The sequence below is a fragment of the Myotis yumanensis genome, unplaced genomic scaffold, assembly GCF_028538775.1.
Source record: "Myotis yumanensis isolate MYYU_CA2020_CCGP unplaced genomic scaffold, mMyoYum1.0.hap1 SCAF_5, whole genome shotgun sequence".
NCBI lineage: Eukaryota > Metazoa > Chordata > Mammalia > Chiroptera > Vespertilionidae > Myotis > Myotis yumanensis.
The window spans coordinates 23035979-23055760 of record NW_027223756.1 but is presented as its reverse complement, the minus strand read 5'-3'; the positions used below and the strand labels follow the sequence as shown (position 1 = coordinate 23055760).

The 19782-nt window shown below is 37.3% G+C and overlaps 1 protein-coding gene across 1 annotated transcript; it reads left to right on the top strand.

Moving 5' to 3' along the window:
* Positions 1-221: 221 nt before the first annotated feature.
* SPINK14 (serine peptidase inhibitor Kazal type 14 (putative)) lies at positions 222-18189 on the top strand. Its single transcript, XM_070414199.1, has 4 exons — positions 222-291; positions 1237-1274; positions 3986-4122; positions 18042-18189. Exons 1-4 carry the CDS (start codon positions 222-224, stop codon positions 18187-18189), a joined length of 393 nt encoding a protein of 130 aa, XP_070270300.1.
* Positions 18190-19782: the final 1593 nt, after the last annotated feature.

Genomic DNA, 19782 nt, shown 5'->3' with positions numbered 1-19782 from the left:
TTGTGACTAGCCAAGGTTTAACTTTTCCCGAGCATTTGTTCTTGGGGAAGGGTGGCATTAGGCATTCCAAGTGCCATATGCAGAATTTACAATGGGCAGACTAGAGATGGATATTCACTTCGAAGCTGGTATTCCAATTATATCTACTTTGGTGATTGCAGTAGAGAACAACGTCCTGAGACATCTCAGAGCATCATTTTAAGAACACACCAGGAGGAAAGATGGCCAAGTCTTTCCCAGTATTCTGCTCATTATTGTTCTTCATGCTGATCCATAGGGTGGTACCATTTGGTGAGTAATTTGGCTGGTTCTGGCAGGAATGTAAAGTGGATTTGTGGGCTCTAACATTCATTGTGATCTGAAATAGAATGCTTTGAAATTCTTATTTATTTATTTATTTATTTATGTCATTTTACTGTATCTGTATATAGAAAGAGAGACAATGGAGTGTGGTCCACCCCCCCTCCCCCTAAAAAAAAAAAAAAGGCTTTGGGCTAAGGGACAGGGGCTTTGGTTTTTCCACCTGCTAATGCAGATTATGAGACCTAATTCTTGGGGATCAGGAGCTTGGGTAATTCAATGAGGTGACCTGTGAAAGTGACTGACAATGTGCCTACATGGCAGCACATCTCACAAATTCAGTACTGTTGAAAATGCTTGAAAAAAAAAAGAAAAAAAAAAGCTTTTCCATGTATCTGAGTGGGTCATTATTTTTCAGGTCCTTTTCTAGAGAAGAGTCATGTAGAGAGTTATAAAGTCACTGAGTCTCAAGGACTGAAGAGCTTGATTTTTTACATATCTGTCATGAATTCCTGGGCATTTCATAACAAGGGCCTTTCCCCTTTCTGTGAAATAGGGGGATTGGGCTTAAAGACCTCTTTAAAATTCTAGTATTTCTTAATTTCTTTCACACGTGGGCTGCCAGTTCTGAATCCACTCCTGTTCTTCAAAAGTAATTTGATATACTGGATTGGCGATGTTTATGAGAGTAGCAAGGCATCTACATAGTCTTCTACTGATTATCTATCAGGAGAAGAGGGGTTGTTCTGCATTGTGAGAAAAAATAAGTTAATACATGGAAAAATAAAACAATGCTTTAAATGATTGCAAGCTTCCTTGGTAATAATTTAAAATTCTTTTATTCCAGATTAAGAATTCTTAATCAGCCAAAAGATTAAGCTATGATTTACCAGATATTAGATTTTGTAACTATTTTCAGTTATGTCTTGGTTTCAGTCCGTCAAGAATGGTGGCCACCACATGGAGATTTCAAGGTAATGTTTCACTGGGCTTGCCAGGACGGAGGTTCTAATGGAGTTTTCTTTGGAATTGCGATTTTTGAGCCTTACTGCAGCAAGGTCATCTGTCGCATTCTTAGAAGACCAATCATGTGAATATGACAGGTACACTGCAGGTGTAGGAGCCCAGAGTAGAGTGATTCAAACTGGGAACCAAGCTGAGATTTGGTCATATGTACATACACCAGAGAACCTTCATGGTACCTGGGAAGTGTTATGAGCACCCATGATTGCCAGGGCAAGGGCAGGGTCTTAAGAACCCTCGGACTTGGGCATAACACAGTTTTTGCTCTCAAGGAGCTCACAGTTTGGGGAGGGGGTGCTCCCAAATGCTCTGAGACATGCAGAGAATGACTACGTAAGTTGTGAATAGGGAACATCAAAGATGTGGACTGAGGAAAATGTGCAAGAATATGAGCAGAGCATCAAATTGTGTTTGCAACTTGGATGAGGAAAAATGAAGGGGACACCCTTTTCATTTTAACCTACTCCTCTGAGGATTAAATACATTGTGAAGCTACTACGTGTTTGATAAATGATGGAAATGGGTGATGAGGGATTACTTTTTTAAAATATACATTTGCATCATTGTACTCTTTTACTTTAGGAGTTTCTGTACTTTTAAGTTTTTGTCTCATTTGTAACTTTTAAGTTGTACTTCTTTTAAAAAATCAGTTGTGAGTTGACTGGTGAGAAAGGCCTTTTGAGGGGAGGTTGGCCTTCAAGATACCTATAGTTTAGAGTGAGAACCTGATAGAGGCTGTAGCTCCAGCAGAAGATCACAGAGCCTGTCTAGGATTTATCCTCTGATCTCAAAGAGTTCAGTTCTAGCATTTTACTCTCCAGAGCTGCCTGCAGGAGGAGTTCTCCCTCGCCCATCAACTTACTCATTCTTACTTATTTCTTTAAGGAATATTTACTTATCTTCCGTGTTATGCCTTAGGATACAATAGTGAGGAAAACAGACATATTGCCTTCTCTCATGAAGCTAATAAGTAGCCAGAAAAAAAGGAAAGGGACAACTATTATTTGTAGTAAATTCCATACATACAAGAAGTAAGAGGGTATGAGAGATCTGAAGGGCAAAAAGCAGCCGCCTGGGTGAAGAGTGGTGAGGAAGACTTTCCCTGCTTATACTGATTGAACACTTGGATGACTGGGTCACAGAGAAGGAGGGGTGTGCAGGGGATGCTACACTTATGGCAGTAGATTGGGACCCTCCCCTGATGAACTCCTCTCACTCAAAAGAAAAAAAAGTTGCATTTATAGACAATGATACTAGCTATTCTTGATTTTTATTTGATTACTTTATATTTATTCTGATTAAACTATTTTATATCTCACATACTTATATATTTGATGTTTATATATCAAACACTGATTGGAGGTATAAAAAGAAAGAATGAAGGGTTGGGATTGTATTTTGAAAAGTATCTCTGAGACAGTAGGTTGTAACCTGAGTTCTGAAGGCAGAATGAGATTGGGTTCAGGGAAACAAATATGTTTGTTGGGGGTGGTCATGACAAACCAGAAGACCCTGAGATGGAGTAGTGGGGGTGGGGAGTGCTAAAAGGGCAAAGAGCCAGGTGGTGTAAAGGTAGGTGGGAAAAGTTGGGAGGGTCCAGATCACATGGGGTATTCTATCCCATACTAAGAACAAATTTCTTAATGTGAAATGATGTGTAATTAAAGATTTCTTAATAAACAGAATAAAATTATTCAATTGATATTTAAATTATGGAAACTAGAGGACAGGGGTAATAGAGGAAGTGGAAGGATTAATTGGGTGACAGACACAGGAGGTAGGTGATGGTGGCCCGGCCATGGTGGTGGTGTTGGATAGATAAGGAAAGGAGGGAGAGTTTCTAAGCTTAAATATGATTTTTCTATCTCTAAATACTAAGCCAAATAACTGTCATTGAGTGGTTTTAGTAAAGATGATTATTTAAAAAAAAAAAAAAATACTAAGCCAAAACTCTCTTCCACCTTGTATCAGAGGTACTTTATCTATTGTATGGCACTCTTAGAGCCCCTGAGACTACCATCCTCAAGCCATCACCTTAGAGTCACTGCTTCAAGACATCACCCACACCAGCCTTGCAAGTAGACATGGGTTCTAATCCCTGATGACACATGTTCCTTCCCTTATTTTCCATTTTCCCTAAAAAACCAGCGAGTTATTCTAAATGATCCCACATTTCACAACTTTAAGCTAAGAGTTGGCTTGGCGATTTTGAGAGTAGATAAAAAATGTGGTAAATATTTTAAATCAAGGCATATGGATTTAAGCAAAGCATTTTTTCCAATTATGGAGCTTTAGTTTTCATAGCTGAGTTGGCCTAAAAAAAATCTCTAAGAATACTCCCAGATCTAATAGTCTTGGAATAAAGGAGACTGAGAGAGAAGCTGAATTTCCCAAATAAATTCTATTTATTCATTCTTCCTTTTCCAACTCTAGCATAGCAGGCCTCTGTTCTCTATTGCTGTCAGGAGGTATCATGTTGCTATCAGATAGGATATATGTAGGTTCTGGTTTCATTGTTTCGTGGAGGGGAGAGCTGTGAGAGCTGTGGGGAGACTAGAACATGATCTTGGCTATGTTTAGATTTCCCTAATGAAGTGCAGAGGTGAGCTACCTATCTATGAGTGTGATTCTAATGGTAACATTCTTCTCAATTCAACTGCAGGTGAAATGTCCATATAAGGAAGTAGACTTGAGCTGGTTCAAAGGAACATTGACGCCCTGCCGTGGTATATATCATCCCATCTGTGGCACCGATTTGGTAACCTATGAAAACCCCTGCATCTTGTGTATTGAGAGCTTGTGAGTACTGTTCGGGGGAAGGTGGGAGAACAATGAAAAAGCTTAGCCCACAGCAATTACTATCTACCTTTTCTACCAAGTACCATCAGCCTTGATGCCAGGAATTTGCTCTAGTTTGCACAGATAATGATCAGTCCCCACTGAGAAGAACTTGTGGTCATATAAAGTTCACTGGAGTACAAAGCAGACTCATTGTGCTCATTATGCTCAGTGTGCTCCTCGGGTCCTTTCTTCTCTCTGAGCCCTCACATTCAGTGGTTGGCAAACCCATTAGTCAACAGAGCCAAATATCCACAGTACTTCTTCAAAATAGACTCGCCCAGGCCGAAAACCGACTTCTGCGCATGGGCCACGACGTTTCAATCACACTGTACATGCGCCTACACGTGGTATTTTGTGGAAGAGTCACACTCAAGGGGCCAAAGAGCTGCATGTGGCTCGCGAGCTGCAGTTTGCCGACCACAGCTATGCCAACTGATGGATTTTCACTTGAAGCTTCAAATACCTTTTAGAGTCCTGAAATTCTTTGATTTTAAGACAAGTTGTGGTTTTGCCTAATGTCAGATATCTTCAACCTCTATGTTTGAATGTGTTTGAAACTCTGAGCTAGAATGAGGGGACAACAAAGCTTGGGTCCTTTAAGAGTGAGTGTTTAGTTTGTTGTGGTTTGTTGTTGCTTTTGTTTTGTTTTGGGTGTGTTTTGTGTGTGACGGGGGGTTGGATTTCTGTGACATGATTTTCAGTTATTAGATGCAGAGGTCTCACAAAACCATGGCTTCGGTTTGATCTCTGTAGAAGCCAGTACATTTCACAGGAAGAGAAATTATCCCTATGGCATCAGACTGGAGTCCTCCGCACAACAATTATTTTGTAGTTTTGTGCATAGGGCGAGGACAGGAGTGTGAAACCCCAGGTCATCCTCACTATTAAGTAATTTAGCCAAAGTGTGAGAGTATTGACAGAGAAGATGAGGGTTAACATGCAGGACTGATTCAATGAAAAAGCTTATGATTCAATAACCCATTTTCAAAGAGACTGTTGCATAGGTCATAGTATCGTCAGTGATATTTTAGGATTGTAAAAGGATAACTGGGTGGGAAAGCCAATAACCTAGTTTTTGTTTGTAGTCCATTCTCCCTTTTGCTCTGGCTCTAAGTATTCTCAAATATAAAATAAGGGTGTTCAATAAGATAATTTTAAAGTATATTTGTAGCTCTGACATTCTACTATTTAATGAAATATTTATTCTTACTCTTTCTTTAGGAAATCTTCTGGGCATATTAAGTATCTACGTGATGGAGCATGCTAGTTAAGCAGACTTGGATGTGAAAGAACATATCTTCTTTTTCTCCCTCATGGCAGTCCTCCTCTTGCAACTCACCTGTCCTTTTTTCCTCCTTGCATATGTTCTTGGTGACAGAGAGCTGCCCCTATTGAGCTTGTATCAGATAGTGAAAGCTTCCTTCTTTAGTCCTCTTCCCTCTTTGCCTTCCACATTCTTCCTAATAAACGTTTCTGAAAGTATGATTTCACTTGGGTTTTTTATGTATGTGTCTCAAATCTCAAAAGTAGACCAAATTAAACATTTGAGCCAAGGATCCAAGACAAACATTGGGATTACTCGGCTCTATAATACAGTGAACAGTGGCGTAATCTATGTAAAGCAAGCATGTCATACTCAAAGGCTAACACGGGCCAAATAAACAAGGTTTAAGTTTATATGGGCTGCAAAAAAAAAAAGCTTCAATTTTCATAGAAATGTAGGTTTATTTCAATAGAGTCATGCTGAATACAAAGGGCGGAAAGAAATGAGTAATTGTTAACATAAAATAATAGAACATTTTAATAAAAGTTAATATTTTTTCTTGAACATTAACTTACCAGACACTGAATAACTGTACAAATTAATAAGCCTAACACAAATAAACCTATTTTTCTTGTTCCCTGAAAGCAAAATATTTCCTGTTGTGCACACCAAACAAGTCAGTCCACGACTAATGATATGGCGATCGGCTGCTAAAATATTCACTGCTAGTATTAGTGGAGAGAAATGGTGCACCTGCGCATTAGGTGCATAAAGGAAATGAATGCAACACGATTATAGTAATCAGTCATTAGCGAACATTGTAGTTCATTATTAATAAGTATATTAGAATATTGTAAAAATTAAGTTACAGAATTTTTATTAAAACATTTCTTATATACCGTTATATTGGCTGGGCTGCAAAAATATTGGTTGTGGGCCACATGTGGCCTGCGAGTCGCGAGTTTGACATGCTTGATGTAAAGGTTCCAGGTGTCTTCTGAGAAACATGACAGAAATGTCTCCTATATTCCTTTTGGCATTAAAAAAAACAAACCCACAATTAATAGGAGGTATGGAGCACTATGCACTTTCTGGTCATACCTTTTGCCCACTTTCTGTAACCTCCTCATTAAACAACCTCACTTAAAGACTCATCCTTGAGACAGAGCCATTTGCCCATGTCTGGCTTAGATCAACAGAGCCCAACACTTTCACTGGCATCATGTTGCTCCATAGAAAGAGGCCTGTAGATGGTATCCATGAATGTTCCATTGGTTATCGGTCTTTTTCTTAAATTCTTTTGACAGATTTTTAATCTCTGAAACATAGGGACATGTTCTTCTTTAGGTTATACATGTGCGCATGTGTGAATTTTTCTGCTATGGAGAGACGAAAAATATATACTAACTAGAGGCCTGATGCACGAAATTCATGCAAGGATAGGCCCCGCAGCCCTGGCTGCCTTGCAGCCCTGAGGCCCCACCCCCTTACCCACCAGTCATTTTGGAAGGTCATTCTGGAAGGTAACTCCACTGTCTGATCTAATTAGCATATTAGCTCTTTATTATATAGGAAACTAGTATGCTCTCTTCCCTTCAGCAGCTTGCTCCCTGCTGGCTTGGGAAAGAGCTTCTTCTGCCTCTGAATATGCTGTAAGACTATTGTCAGAATGTTTGTATGTTCTGTTAGCTCTTTGACCTTTACTAGCATGCTGATAACATGGTAGACACATGTTTCCAGTAAAAATTAAAGTCACCTTTAATCTATCAGCTTTAAATTTGAAAAGCAAACATCTCTGGGAAAAATTAAATATTCCCTCTATCTATAAGGTGTCCTTGCTCTGAGTCTGGGGCCAACCAGGAATACCAACAACTCCAGGGGAGACTGTTGTCCAACATGATTGCTTGAACTTCCGGGTCACAAATCCTTTCTTCTGCAATAATTAATCTGTCGTTAATGTCATTCAGTAGATTTTTTTCATTTCAAACATTTTAATATCATCTCTACAAGTTTGATTTATATCTTCCATACTTCTAACTTTTAAAAAAGGTTATTATAATTGGAATATAGTTATAATAATTATTTTTACCTGCTAATTCTAATATCTATCAGTTCTGGGTTGGTTTTGGGTTGTTTGATTTTCTTCTCATTATAGATTACTAGTAGCCCTGTGCACAAATTCATATACCAGTAGCTCGCTGCTGCCCTCCAGTAGCTCTCTGCTCACTGCCCTGCCCTCCTGTAGCTCCCTCCACCTCGCCTCCCCCTCTTCCTCCTCATAGCTTGCTGCCCTGCCCCCTCCTGTAGCTCTCTGCTGTCCACTTGTAGCTCACTACCCTACCCTCCTGCTGATCCTTGATCCGGTCATTACTCGGTCAGTTGTTAAGCTTCACTGCGTAATGACCATTTGCATTTTACATCTTTATTATATAGGATATCTTATGGTACCAGAAAGTATGAATTTTATCTTGTTTGGTTCTTAATATTTTTATATTTCTAGAAATGAAATTCTTGAGTTTTTTTCTGAGACACAGCCAATTACATGGGAATGATTGAATCCTCTTTGCTATTAAGAGTTGTTAGGTCAGCCCTGGCCAGTGTGCTCAGTGGTTAAAGCATTGGCCCCCACACAAAAGAGTCGTGGGTTCAATTCCTGGTCAAGGACATGTTTATGGGTTGCAGGTTCCATTCTGGCCCAGCTGGGGTGCTTGTGGGAAGCAACCAGTCCATGTCTTTCTCACATCTATGTCTCTCTCTCTCTCTTTTTCCCTCCCTTCCTTCCTCCCCTGCTTCCACTCTAAAAATCAGTGAAAAAAATAAATGTCCTCAGGTGAGGATTAACAATAACAAAAGAAGAGTTGTTAAGTCAGACCAGTGAATTAGCATTCACTAAGTGGGCTAATTATTCCTCGCTACTGAGACAATGCCCTTGGAGTACCTTACTCAATTCTCTTCTGTGATTTTTTTTTTTGGCTTTGGGTAATTTCCTCATGTACAAGCACCGATCAGTAAATTGCTGAGCTCTCTGTCCAGCTTTCCAGGGCTGTGGTCCTGCAAATTATAGCCACTTTGATTTCTCTTCTCTCAGCGCTGTGTCTGCAATTCAGGGAATCCACTTGCTCCATCTGAGTTCCCCTTTCCTATTTCTAAAATCTCTTACAATGCAGAAACCAAGGGCAATAATAGATCTTACCACATTATTTCCCATTTCTCAAGAATCCTTGTCTTTTATGCTTTCATATATATTTATCTGATTTTTTGTTGTCTTTTCCAGTTTGAGGTATATCTGGTTTTTCATACTCCACATTATTTGAAAGTAAAAGTCAGCTTTATTTTTATCACATCATTGTACAGGTTGGCCTTTTGTATCCCCAGGTATCCCCAGTAGTGGTTGAAACACTACTCATGATTCCACCAACTACAGATCAAAAATATTTGAGAAGATGCTACATTCATTATTGCTGATGTGTATAATATGTAGTTAGGCCTTTGATGGTTGCCTCTGTACTGAACAAGTACAGTCTTTTTTTCTTATGATTTTCTAAACAATACAGTAAAACATCTATTTACATAGCATTTACATTGTGTTAGGTGTTATAAGTAATCCAGATATGATTTAAAATACAGAGGTTGATGTGAGTAGATGCTATGCAAATACTGCCATTTCTTATAAGGGACTTGAGTATCTGTGGATTTTGGTGTCAGCAGGGTGTCCTGGAACCAATTGCCTGCGGAAACCTTGGGACAATGGTAGTCATGTCTTCCTCTAATACAGCGGTTCTCAACCTGTGGGTCGTGACCCCTTTGGAGGTTGAACGACCCTTTCACAGGGGTTGCCTAAGACCATCGGAAAACACATATATAATTACATATTGTTTTTGTGATTAATCACTATACTTTAATTATGTTCAATTTGTAACAATGAAATTGGGGGTCACCACAACATGAGGAACTGTATTAAAGGGTCGAAGCATTAAGAAGGTTGAGAACCACTGCTCTAATACCTTCTAAAGCAGTGGTTCTCAACCTTCTGGCCCTTTAAATACAGTTCCTCATGTTGTGATCCAACCATAAAATTATTTTTGTTGCTACTTCATAACTGTAATGTTGCTACTGTTATGCATCATAATGAAAATATCTAATATGCAGGATGGTCTTAGGCAACCCCTGTGAAAGGGTCGTTCGACCGCCAAAGGGGTCGTGACCCACAGGTTGAGAACCGCTGTTCTAAAGTCTAGGCTAAATTACAAGGTCAATCTTCTAATTTTCTACGAATTCCAGATGATAAGACTTGTGCTCTGTAATAATACAAATTTTTCCCATGAATAAGTCAAGTATTTACTTAAATTTGGTATACACAACAGTAAAAGGACTTTCATACTGATGTTTTTTCTGTCATTTGATACTATATACTTCCTAAGAAAGAAAGGCGGTCAGCATATTTATTTAGATGCAAGACTTCCCTCTTTCAGTGCAACCCCTATAAGCTGATCATTTCTACCCATATCCTGCCACGGCCAACATAAAGGAGCTTCCCCCTTAGTATTCCTGGCACTGACAGCCACTGACTTCTCTCTCTCTTTCCCATTCTCTTTCCTGCTCCCCCCACCCCCTGGCAGGTGTTTTGAATTTTGAAATTCTTCTGTCTAGTTCCCTTTTTTTTTATTCTCTGACTTAAGTCCTATATTTTCATCCTAAATGTGTTCCTCCATATTTTCATTTATGAAAGTCAATGTTACTATTTTCTTTGAGTCCTTTCTCACTCAAAATAAATTCCAATAATTCCTCTCTCTCTCTCATTTTATCTTAAATATAAATAAACCCATACACATATATTTAGTCTAAATCTTCACCATGTTTTAATAGGTTATTTTTATATTCTTCTTAACTTTTACCTCGGCCTACAATTTATCCTTTCAATCATTATCCTGTCTCCAGTATAATATCACTAAAATATAAACTGTTTAAAAGATCACTATCCTTTATGAGTTGTAACAGAAACATCTTAGTCTGACTTATAAGACACTTTCATCTGCTACAGGCACTCCTGAAAGCCCAACTGCAACCACAGTGAATCTTATAGGACATGTAACAAACCTTATTTGCCCACAAGATGGCAGTAAAGCACAGTTGTTTAAACCAATAAATTTGACCAGACTTAGGGCCTATTCCTCATATACCAACAATGTAATTTTGAGCAAGTTGCTAATGTTTAACGAGTTGTAGATTTCTCATCATTTAAAATAGCAATGATATTTTACATGATTTTGAGGAGAAGTCAAGCTCCAAAAAAGTTTAAATAGGGAAGTCCAGGTGAGTAACTGAACAAATGGGGCAAAATCTTGAGTAAAAGCAAGAGGGCACTTCTTCATTGTCTACTTATGAATCCCCATTTCTGAAACCAAAAGGGGGAAGATTTTGAGAAGGAAAGAGATTTTAGCCCTTTCTGATGTTATATTTTTTCTTCTCAGGAAGGTGGAATCTTCTAACATACTCCATGTTGAGCTCTTATTCAGGTCTCACATTGGATTAAAAAGTTGGAAAATGTTTCTATCTAACTAATGGGCTAAACGGTACTGGTATAATTCTTTGGAGCTCTTTTCTTTCTTTCTTTAGATGCTTCTTATCTAAGGAAAGTTAATCAATTCAGAGAAACAGTCTGAGTAAACTGTTTACCATATATTTTCCCCAAACAAAAATTCTGTGTACCCAGCCAAAGAGGTTCATTGAAATAGCATGCAAACAAGCAGATAAACCTATACCTTGGTTGTTTTAAATTTAATTTGCATTTTAATATTATTTTGCCTTGAAAAAGTAATATATACTTTTTAAGAAGGATTAAAGCATACGGAAAAATAAAATTAAGCAAAACATTACAACCAAATCTATTGTCATTAAATTTAGGTGAAAATCTTTCCAGATTAAGAATGTAATAGAAATGATATCATAAAAACAGGATCATACCATAGATGCTACTTTTGAAATGAGAGCTAACAGAATATGCAAATTAAGAAGAAATGATATTCTAAATGTGTGCAATAAATAAATTGAAATTAAACTTATTTAAAGATTTTATTTCCAAGAATATCAAAACTAGCAAATGTATAAAGAAAAACAACTCTAACAAAAGGCATGTGCAATCTCTGAATGTTACAAAATATTAATTAAGTTTTTTTTTAAATCCTAAACCATAGAAATATGTACCTGTGCATTATTTTAAAAATTCAATATTATAGAGTTACAGTCATTCTAAATTGTTTTATACATTCAGTGTAATCTTATTCAAATAAGTAATAGGTGTTTTTTTGAGAAAATAACAATATGATTTCCAAATTCATATGAACTTCTAATTGGAATAAAGAACAGATAAGATAACCTTGAGAAAGAACAAAGCTGAAGGACTTACACTACCAAGTAACAAGACTTAGTCTCAAACAATAATATTAACGAGAACAAATTGTTGCAAAGATAGGCAAACAGACCAGTGAAATGGAATTTACAGTCCAGAAACAGACCCACACCATATGGTCATTTGATTTATGACAAAAGGCACTATAATGAAATTATGAAAGGATGTTCTCTTTATTAAATTTTGCTGAGTCTATTACACATACACACAGAGTAAATTAATCTTATCTTAATTTCAATTTGAATTTATATTCAAAAAGTCAATTCAAAAATATTTTGGAAGGAAATATATCTTTGTAAACTTGAGAGTATGCAAATATTGCTTAAAATGGCAAAAAGCACTAAGTATAAACACAAATATGGTAAATAGTGCAATATGAAAATTAAGAACTTCAGTTTATCAAAATACATCATTAGTAGAGTAAAAGGTAAGCCACCAACTAGGATAAAGTGTTTCCAATACACATATCCAACAAGTGGCTCATATGAGAAATATATGAAGAACTCCTACAGAGAAATAAAAACACAAACAGTGTGATAAAATGCTGTGCAAAATGTAGAATGAGGGTATCAAAATAGCTACTAAATATATCCATTATCTTCATTTTCCTTTGAATTTCAGTTGTTTTGAAATCATCTGGTTTTTAAATCCTGTGTTAAAATTAATCTTGTTTTTATGCGAGGGTGAAGTACTGAAGACATGTAATTTGGTTCCTTGAATTATATTCACTTTCGGACAGTGCTTGTCATGTCTCTTTTGTATGACGTATTGTTCTCTAATAACCACGCATAAATCGACAATTCTTTGGTAAAGGCCCTGCACTGCTACCTGGGAATAATTATCTGTTGTTTTGGGGTCTGTCCTCTGGTCTCTTGGTTATTCCCAATGAGTCACCCCCCTTCATCTCAACCACAAAAAAAAATGGCCTGTGTTCACAGCTGAGCAGTCTTCTTCCTTCGCATGGATGTGTTCTATCAAATTGCACAAAACATGGCCTCTTCATTTTTGACTATCTGTCCTCTTCAGTCTGGCCTTGCTTAATTTGTTAAAAAATGTTTTGGGCTCTTTATGCATCATTTTGCATTATACTTTATTAGACAAAAGGCATACTTCAAATCTTTTCAAGGGAAGCCCTACTAAACCTTCGGTTCCTGTATGATTAGTGCCATTTAGAGGCTCCATTGTTTCACAGAGAGTTTCTGAGCTATGTCCGTAGGGTCCTTGGAAGGTCGTGGATTATTGCAAAAGGCCTGAAAACAATCTGAGGTTTAAAAGGGTTTGACAGTTCCATACTTGGATATATCTTGACCTTGAGATATTTCACTGGCAGCAACCAGGCTTTTATTTTTGTCTCAAGTTTCTTTTCTGGGAGAGACTGGGGGTGAGAAATAATTATGGTTTGAAATCCAGGAAGTCCTAGGTCCTTTTCTTCCCTCTAAATTTTGCTTGAGAACTGACTAATTGCTTCTTTAGTTCAGCTCTCTTTTTCTATACCATATGATGAAATCAGTTGATATGTTCAATCTTTAGCCTGGAAGTCTCCTTAGCAAGAGCTATCAGTTCACTAGATCACATTTTCCCCCAATATTTTATGTTAGTCCAGATCTCAGTTTTGCTTGACTTTTCATCACGAAGTAAGATATGTCTCCTTTTTGCCACCTTCCCGTAACATTTTTCTCATTTTTATTTAAGCCCTCTCCAACAGCCTCCCTGGGGCTCATCGGGCTTCTGCTAATCACTTCCTCAAGGCCCTTCTAGCTTCTGCCAACCATCTAGTCCCAAAGGCAATGCCACATGTTTAGATTTTTGTTCGTGCCAAACATGACTTCCAGACATCAAATCTGGCCCCACTTATTAATCCTGCATTATAAATCAACTTTAAATTAGTGGTATAAAATAACAACCAACATAGTTATTTATCTTCTACTTTTTTTTTTCTAGTGGTTATGAAGGATATTGGCCTGTGTCAAAAAAACCTCTGCCCTCAAAGATGATATTGTATTTTAAGCAATAACGAAAAACTTCTATGTGGTAGATGTACATTCATAATATACCACATTTACCAACATAAGCCACAAATGGTAAAATGTTGTTTTATTTTAAGTCAAAAGAGAGAGAGAGAAATGAATGATTCCTTCTTTGTTAAACGTGGAAAACCTTATAGAATAGGCTTTATTTCGCTTGGCCAGGAAATGAGTCAGATTCTGATGGGCAGAGGTAGCAACAACAGGTTTGAGACACAGAAAATATTAATGGGCAAAGGTGCAGAAAGAGAAACATGCAGATTGCTCAGGATTCTAGTGGTTTGAGTCTCCGATGTTGGGAAAGGAACCGGGGAGATGAAATTGAGACAGAAGGTATGCCTGGTCACAGGAGAGCCTTGAATCCCAAGCTAAAGCTCTCTCATTTCATTGGCTAAGCTTTGTTAGGCAATGGAGAGGCACTCCCCATTATTTTCTCCTTGGGGAAGCGTGTCCAGACCAGAGTGGAGAGGCTTGGGTGAGGTCTGTATAGCTGAAATAATGTTGTTGTATGTAGAAATAAAAATTCTTGCCAAGGCTTTCCCCAGAGTTTAGGGAAAATGTAATAATGACTTGTTGGGACTACTAGTAAATCACCTGACCTGGGCAGTACTGCTTCCTTGTGATTTTAAAAGACTTTGGCCAACTTTTCCCTCATATTGTGGAGTATGTTAGCAAACATTTAAGAGGTTTCCATTGATGGTTATAATTAAGCTTCAAAGGGAATAGGCAACGCCAGACATTTAGTTGGACTGAAACTGTTTCCTTCTTACCAAACTACACTTCACCCTAGTTTCTTTCCCATCGCATTTGGAGGGTGTGAATATACATTTCAATTTAGGATGGCAGCGAAAGTCAGTGTGCCAGCAAGAATTTTTACTGCTGTCTGACTCACTTCACCTTGGGCCACTGTACACTCTGTGAACAGCATGATGTTCCAGGACTATTTGGCCCTGGCCTGTTTTTGGTCTCCTTTTAAGCCATCCTTACCAGATACCCTATGCTCCAGCCCACTGAACCATTTGATGTCCATCTAATCAACATTTTTCACACATTCCTGTCAATTCTCCTGGCTTTTAGCTTGCTTTTATCTCTACCTGTGTGGCCTCCTGCTCCTCTTCAACATCCTTCCTCCCCTTTCAACCAGTTTTGCCACAGAACTTTTATTGATCCTTCAAAACTCACACTGTGCATGTGTATCTTCTTTTTATTTTTTATAAAACCTCTGATGACACCACCTAGCACAAGTTGAATATTTATGCACTCATAGAACTTTGGAAAGATAAATTTTCTAGAATGGTATAACATTATATGTGACATATGGTATATATCTGACTTGCTAACATGTGAGCTCTGTGAGTTCAGAGATAACACAATGATATGGGGACTATAGTCAAGGCATATGCAAATCATTATGAGAACACGGAGGAAGCAAAGCCAAACAAACTTACTGAAACCATTGAAGAACCTCAACATACAGAGCGTCGCAAAGAAAATTAGGAGGCAGTTTAGATATGACCAAAAAGTTAACAGGTTAAAAAATGTAAATAAATTTAAAAACAGTTTGCATTTTTTCATTCAAAAGTATTTTATTACCATGGGCTCAGCCCAGGGAAATCAATAGGAGAATTTAAAAGAAAAAAAAAAAGGTAAAATCCTGTCTTGCTTTCAAGATCATTATAATCTCACTAGAGGCCCAGTGCACGAAATTTGTGCAAGAGTAGGCCTTCCTTCCCCCAGCTGCCGGCACCGGCTTCCCTCTGGCACCTGGAACCCAGGCTTCCCTCGTAGCCCCAGCTTTGTCTGGAAGGACATCCGGAAGGATGTCCAGTCTAATTAGCATATTATGCTTTTATTATTATAGATGTTGTAGGTAAAACTACCAAACAAAAATCAATCAGTAAATAACCATAGCAATTCAGTGCCAACCTCTGTAGAAAGATTTATAAAAGTTCTGTTAAGAGAGAGACAAATAATCATAGGAATAGACACAAGCCATGTTTTCTTAAATACTTTATTAACAAATTTGATGCAATCATTGAAGGTGGGATTTCATGTCAGGAGTCAAAAAGATTTCTGAATATTGGGCATAATGACTGAAAAAAATTAACAAGATGAAACACTCTCTATGTAAGTGAAGAAAATGAACCACAAAAGGAGAGAATAACAGAGTTGTGACTTCATTTTTAAGGCATGCTTTCTGTATCTTCATCTAAGTCACTTACAAAAGTACTGACTGGGATAGTATTCTGTTCCTCCTGGTCATATTAATTCATCCATCAGCAGCTTTTTGTTCATTTCTTCAACCAGTTACAATCATCTACTCATCATTTTGATCCTTTCACAATTACAGAATGAGAAACTTTATCTAATGCCTCCCTAATGTTTCAATCCATTACGTCTACTATATACCTCAGACCTACCAGTTTAGGGACCTTGTCAAAGAAGAAAACAAAGTTACTCTGACCTTTTTAAAATTTTTGACACTTAAGGAGATGGCATCCTATATAATAAAAGGCTAATATGCAAACTGACCAAATGGCGGAACAACCGGTTGCTATGATGCGCACTTACCACCAGGGAGCAGACGCTCAATGCAGGAACTTCCCCCTGGTGGTCAGTGCACTCCCACAGAGGGAGCACCGCTCAGTCAGAAGCTGTGCTCATGTCTGGCGAGTGCAGCTGTGGTGGTGGGAGCCACTCCTGCCTCTGTGGCAGTGCTAAGGATGTCTGACCGCCAGTTTAGGACATCAGTCAGTTGGACATCCCCCAAGGGCTCCCGGACTGCGAGAGGATGCTGGCTGAGCTGAGGGACCCCCCTCCCCGCCCCCGTGCACACATTTTGTGCACTGGGCCTCTAGTGTTTTCATAATTGTTTCTAAATCTATACTATAATGGTCTTTTCTGGGATCTTATTCAGATTAATGCTAAGCTTTGACATAAGATATTTGAGGAGGCTTAATATAAAATCAGATACACAAAATTCAGCCTTAAAAATGAATTAAAAAAAAAGAAAATTAGGAAGAGAAAACTCTTTAAATGAAACACAAATGTTCTTAATTATACCATCAGTTAACTTTCAAAAGTTTTATGTAGCAAACTATATATTATGGCTTAGTTTGATTTTCACATTGTAGCTAAATTCAAAATTCTTGATTTTAGTCTATTGTATGGCTAGTAATGTTAACAAAATGTAAAAAGCCACTTCATAATTTAATGCTGAGCAGTGACTTCCTTGATTAAGGTGGTGCCTGTTCTTTTTTAAAAACACACCTCTCTATCTCATGACCTGTGCTAAATAGTGGCAGGGCTCAAGGGCTTAGAGATAAGGACATCAGTGTTTGAGAAGTGATATTTTAAAATAACACATCATACTACATATGAACAATATTGGGGGGTATTTATATAAATCAACAAAATGTTAAAACATATAAACAGGTATGTATGTGTATGCCCCTGGGCCCAGACCTAAGCTTTCTAAAAGCAATAAAGCTGCACCTCAATAGGAAAAATGACATTGCAGAACCAGCAACAAAAATTATAGAATCAAAAGCATCCTCAACTGTGCCAAAAAAAATCTCTTATATCACAAAAATTATAGAATCAGAATTTTTAAAATGTAGATGATTTTGTGTATTTGGCCCCGAATAATATTTATGAGTAAATGTATTGGGTTTATATGATAAACTGTACCTGGAAAATATAATACCACAGTGTTTTTGTCTTTAATTACATAAATGAAAATGTGCATAGCTAATTTTTGGAAATTAACTACATGTCTGCTGAGATTGCATTCTACTGTCTGTAAGATGGCTTGACTTTCACTGCTTTCTCCCACACCCCCTTTTCTTTTCATTTTTTTCTTTTTTTTCATGATTTAATTCATTGAAACTTACCTTTATTTATTTATTTATTTTTAAATATATTTTATTGATTTTTTACAGAGAGGAAGAGAGAGGGATAGAGAGTCAGAAACATCCATGAGAGAGAAACATCGACCAGCTGCCTCCTGCACTCTCCCACTGGGGGTGTTCCCGCAACCAACGTACATGCCCTTGACCAGAATCAAACCCGGGACTTTTCAGTCCGCAGGCTGACGCTCTATCCACCGAACCAAACTGGTTTCGGCGAAACTTACCTTTAAATGTTATGATTATTAAATCTTTTTCTATTTTCCTTTCAGAGTGCTACAGAAAACAAAATTCAAACTGCTCTCATCTTCTTACTCTGCAGCCAAAAGAGTAGAATTATACACAACTTTAAAAGTGGTCAATATTGCCTGTAACTTCTCAGTAACCTCCTATTATCTCAGCTTCTTATTTAAGGAGTGATTCCCACAGAAGGTTTCTTAGCTGTTTCCTTATGTTTTATAAAAAGAAAAGAAAAAGCCTGTCTTTCACGTGGGCTCAGAAACCTAACAAAAACTACCGTTCAAAGTACCAGTCTTCTTAAAATATATATCCTTGTGATATAATATTCTCTCCCCAATACCCGCCTAGACTCAATACTTGTTTCATCTTCCATTTTCCCAAGCTTTGTTATGAAGGGGAGGGTAAGTGTCTAAAAAAAAAAAAAAAAAAAAAAATTGAAACCATTCAGAAATAAAAATAGATGAGAATCATTCTATCAAAAACACCTGTTGAAGAAAAGCTCTTGGAAAATGGGGAGGTAGGGAGGGATAGCATGGAAGATGAAGAGAGAGAATAACATTTAGACCAACAGTGATTCTGAGAGTTTAGAACAAAGGATGAGAAGCAACTACCATAAATGATAGGAGGAGAAGAAACTCTCATTCTGATGGAATGCCATGGCTCCTACTCTTACTTTTGTGTATTTTTTGTTAATTCTTTTGAATTTGTTGCCATTTTGGGACATGGGGCTATGCTTAGACTGGCCCCAAATATTCTGATCAGAAAGGGGAAGGAAAGGGAGAACGCAAGAGGGAGGAGGAGGCATTGGGAGTGGGATGGGGGAGAAGGAGGAAAGCAGCAGTACCTAAAACCAAGCCTATGGAATATGTCCAATTTCTGAGCCCGGCTCTTTATCTTATCTCATTCAATAAGGCCAAAATAATTAAAGATCATATCAAGTAGACAAAGGTGTTATGTGAAAATTCCATAGCTTTTCTTAAGCGATTTCCCAATTATTCTGTTTTCTAAATATTCCCAGATTACTACTCCCATAAAGTGTTTATGAAAAATTTCAAAACAGCTTGTTTTTTAGGTTGTTCATTGGTGTCTTTGAAATTTTTAGTGTCTAACATCTGTCCTATAATTTTATGTAGGACTTTAAGGTTACCTATAAGTGAGTGTATGTCATCACACTACCTTAGAATGAAAATACTTAATAGTTGCCAAGCACAATAGTTCCTTCTCTCTTATTCCTTTCCACTCTTTCCTGACTGTACTCCTTTTTCCTCTTCCCTTTAAGTTCAGGTCTCTTAAAACTGTCAGAGAAGCAACTTCTTCTTATTTTTATCACAATCATGCTTCATTTTTTATTAAACAGTAATATCTTTTGGTTGTAAAATAAAATAGATTCCCCCTTCTCAAAGACAGAAATTTCATTCTAAATTTTGAGATAAGTAAAATTAAATATTTAAAAAATATGTACTTTCCAGAAAGAAAACAAATGTCCTGAAGAAAAGGAAACAATATCTATACTATGTATATATTTTCTCAAAGTGGCCAATTTAAAAGGAAAATATAGATGTAGAGATGTATTTAAATCTATAATTTCTGAGTTATTTGTACAACATTGCAATAATCACTTGAATTTAAATTGGGCACATTTTTGTATATTCTTCCCATATTTTAAATTATTGTACTTTTTCTTCATGATATTTTTAAGTAGTTGATTATGATTTGAGACAGATCTTGTCATTATCACTATAACCATTCTTTATTTATTTTTTGTCCTCCCCC

What these genes read in the sequence shown, in the direction of transcription:
- SPINK14 (XM_070414199.1), top strand. Translation starts at nt 222, where the DNA reads ATGGCCAAGTCTTTCCCAGTATTCTGCTCATTATTGTTCTTCATGCTG. An exon ending in CCATAGGGTGGTACCATTTG is followed by an intron (nt 292 to 1,236) that starts GTGAGTAATTTG and finishes TCTTGGTTTCAG; the next exon opens with TCCGTCAAGAATGGTGGCCA. An exon ending in CACCACATGGAGATTTCAAG is followed by an intron (nt 1,275 to 3,985) that starts GTAATGTTTCAC and finishes ATTCAACTGCAG; the next exon opens with GTGAAATGTCCATATAAGGA.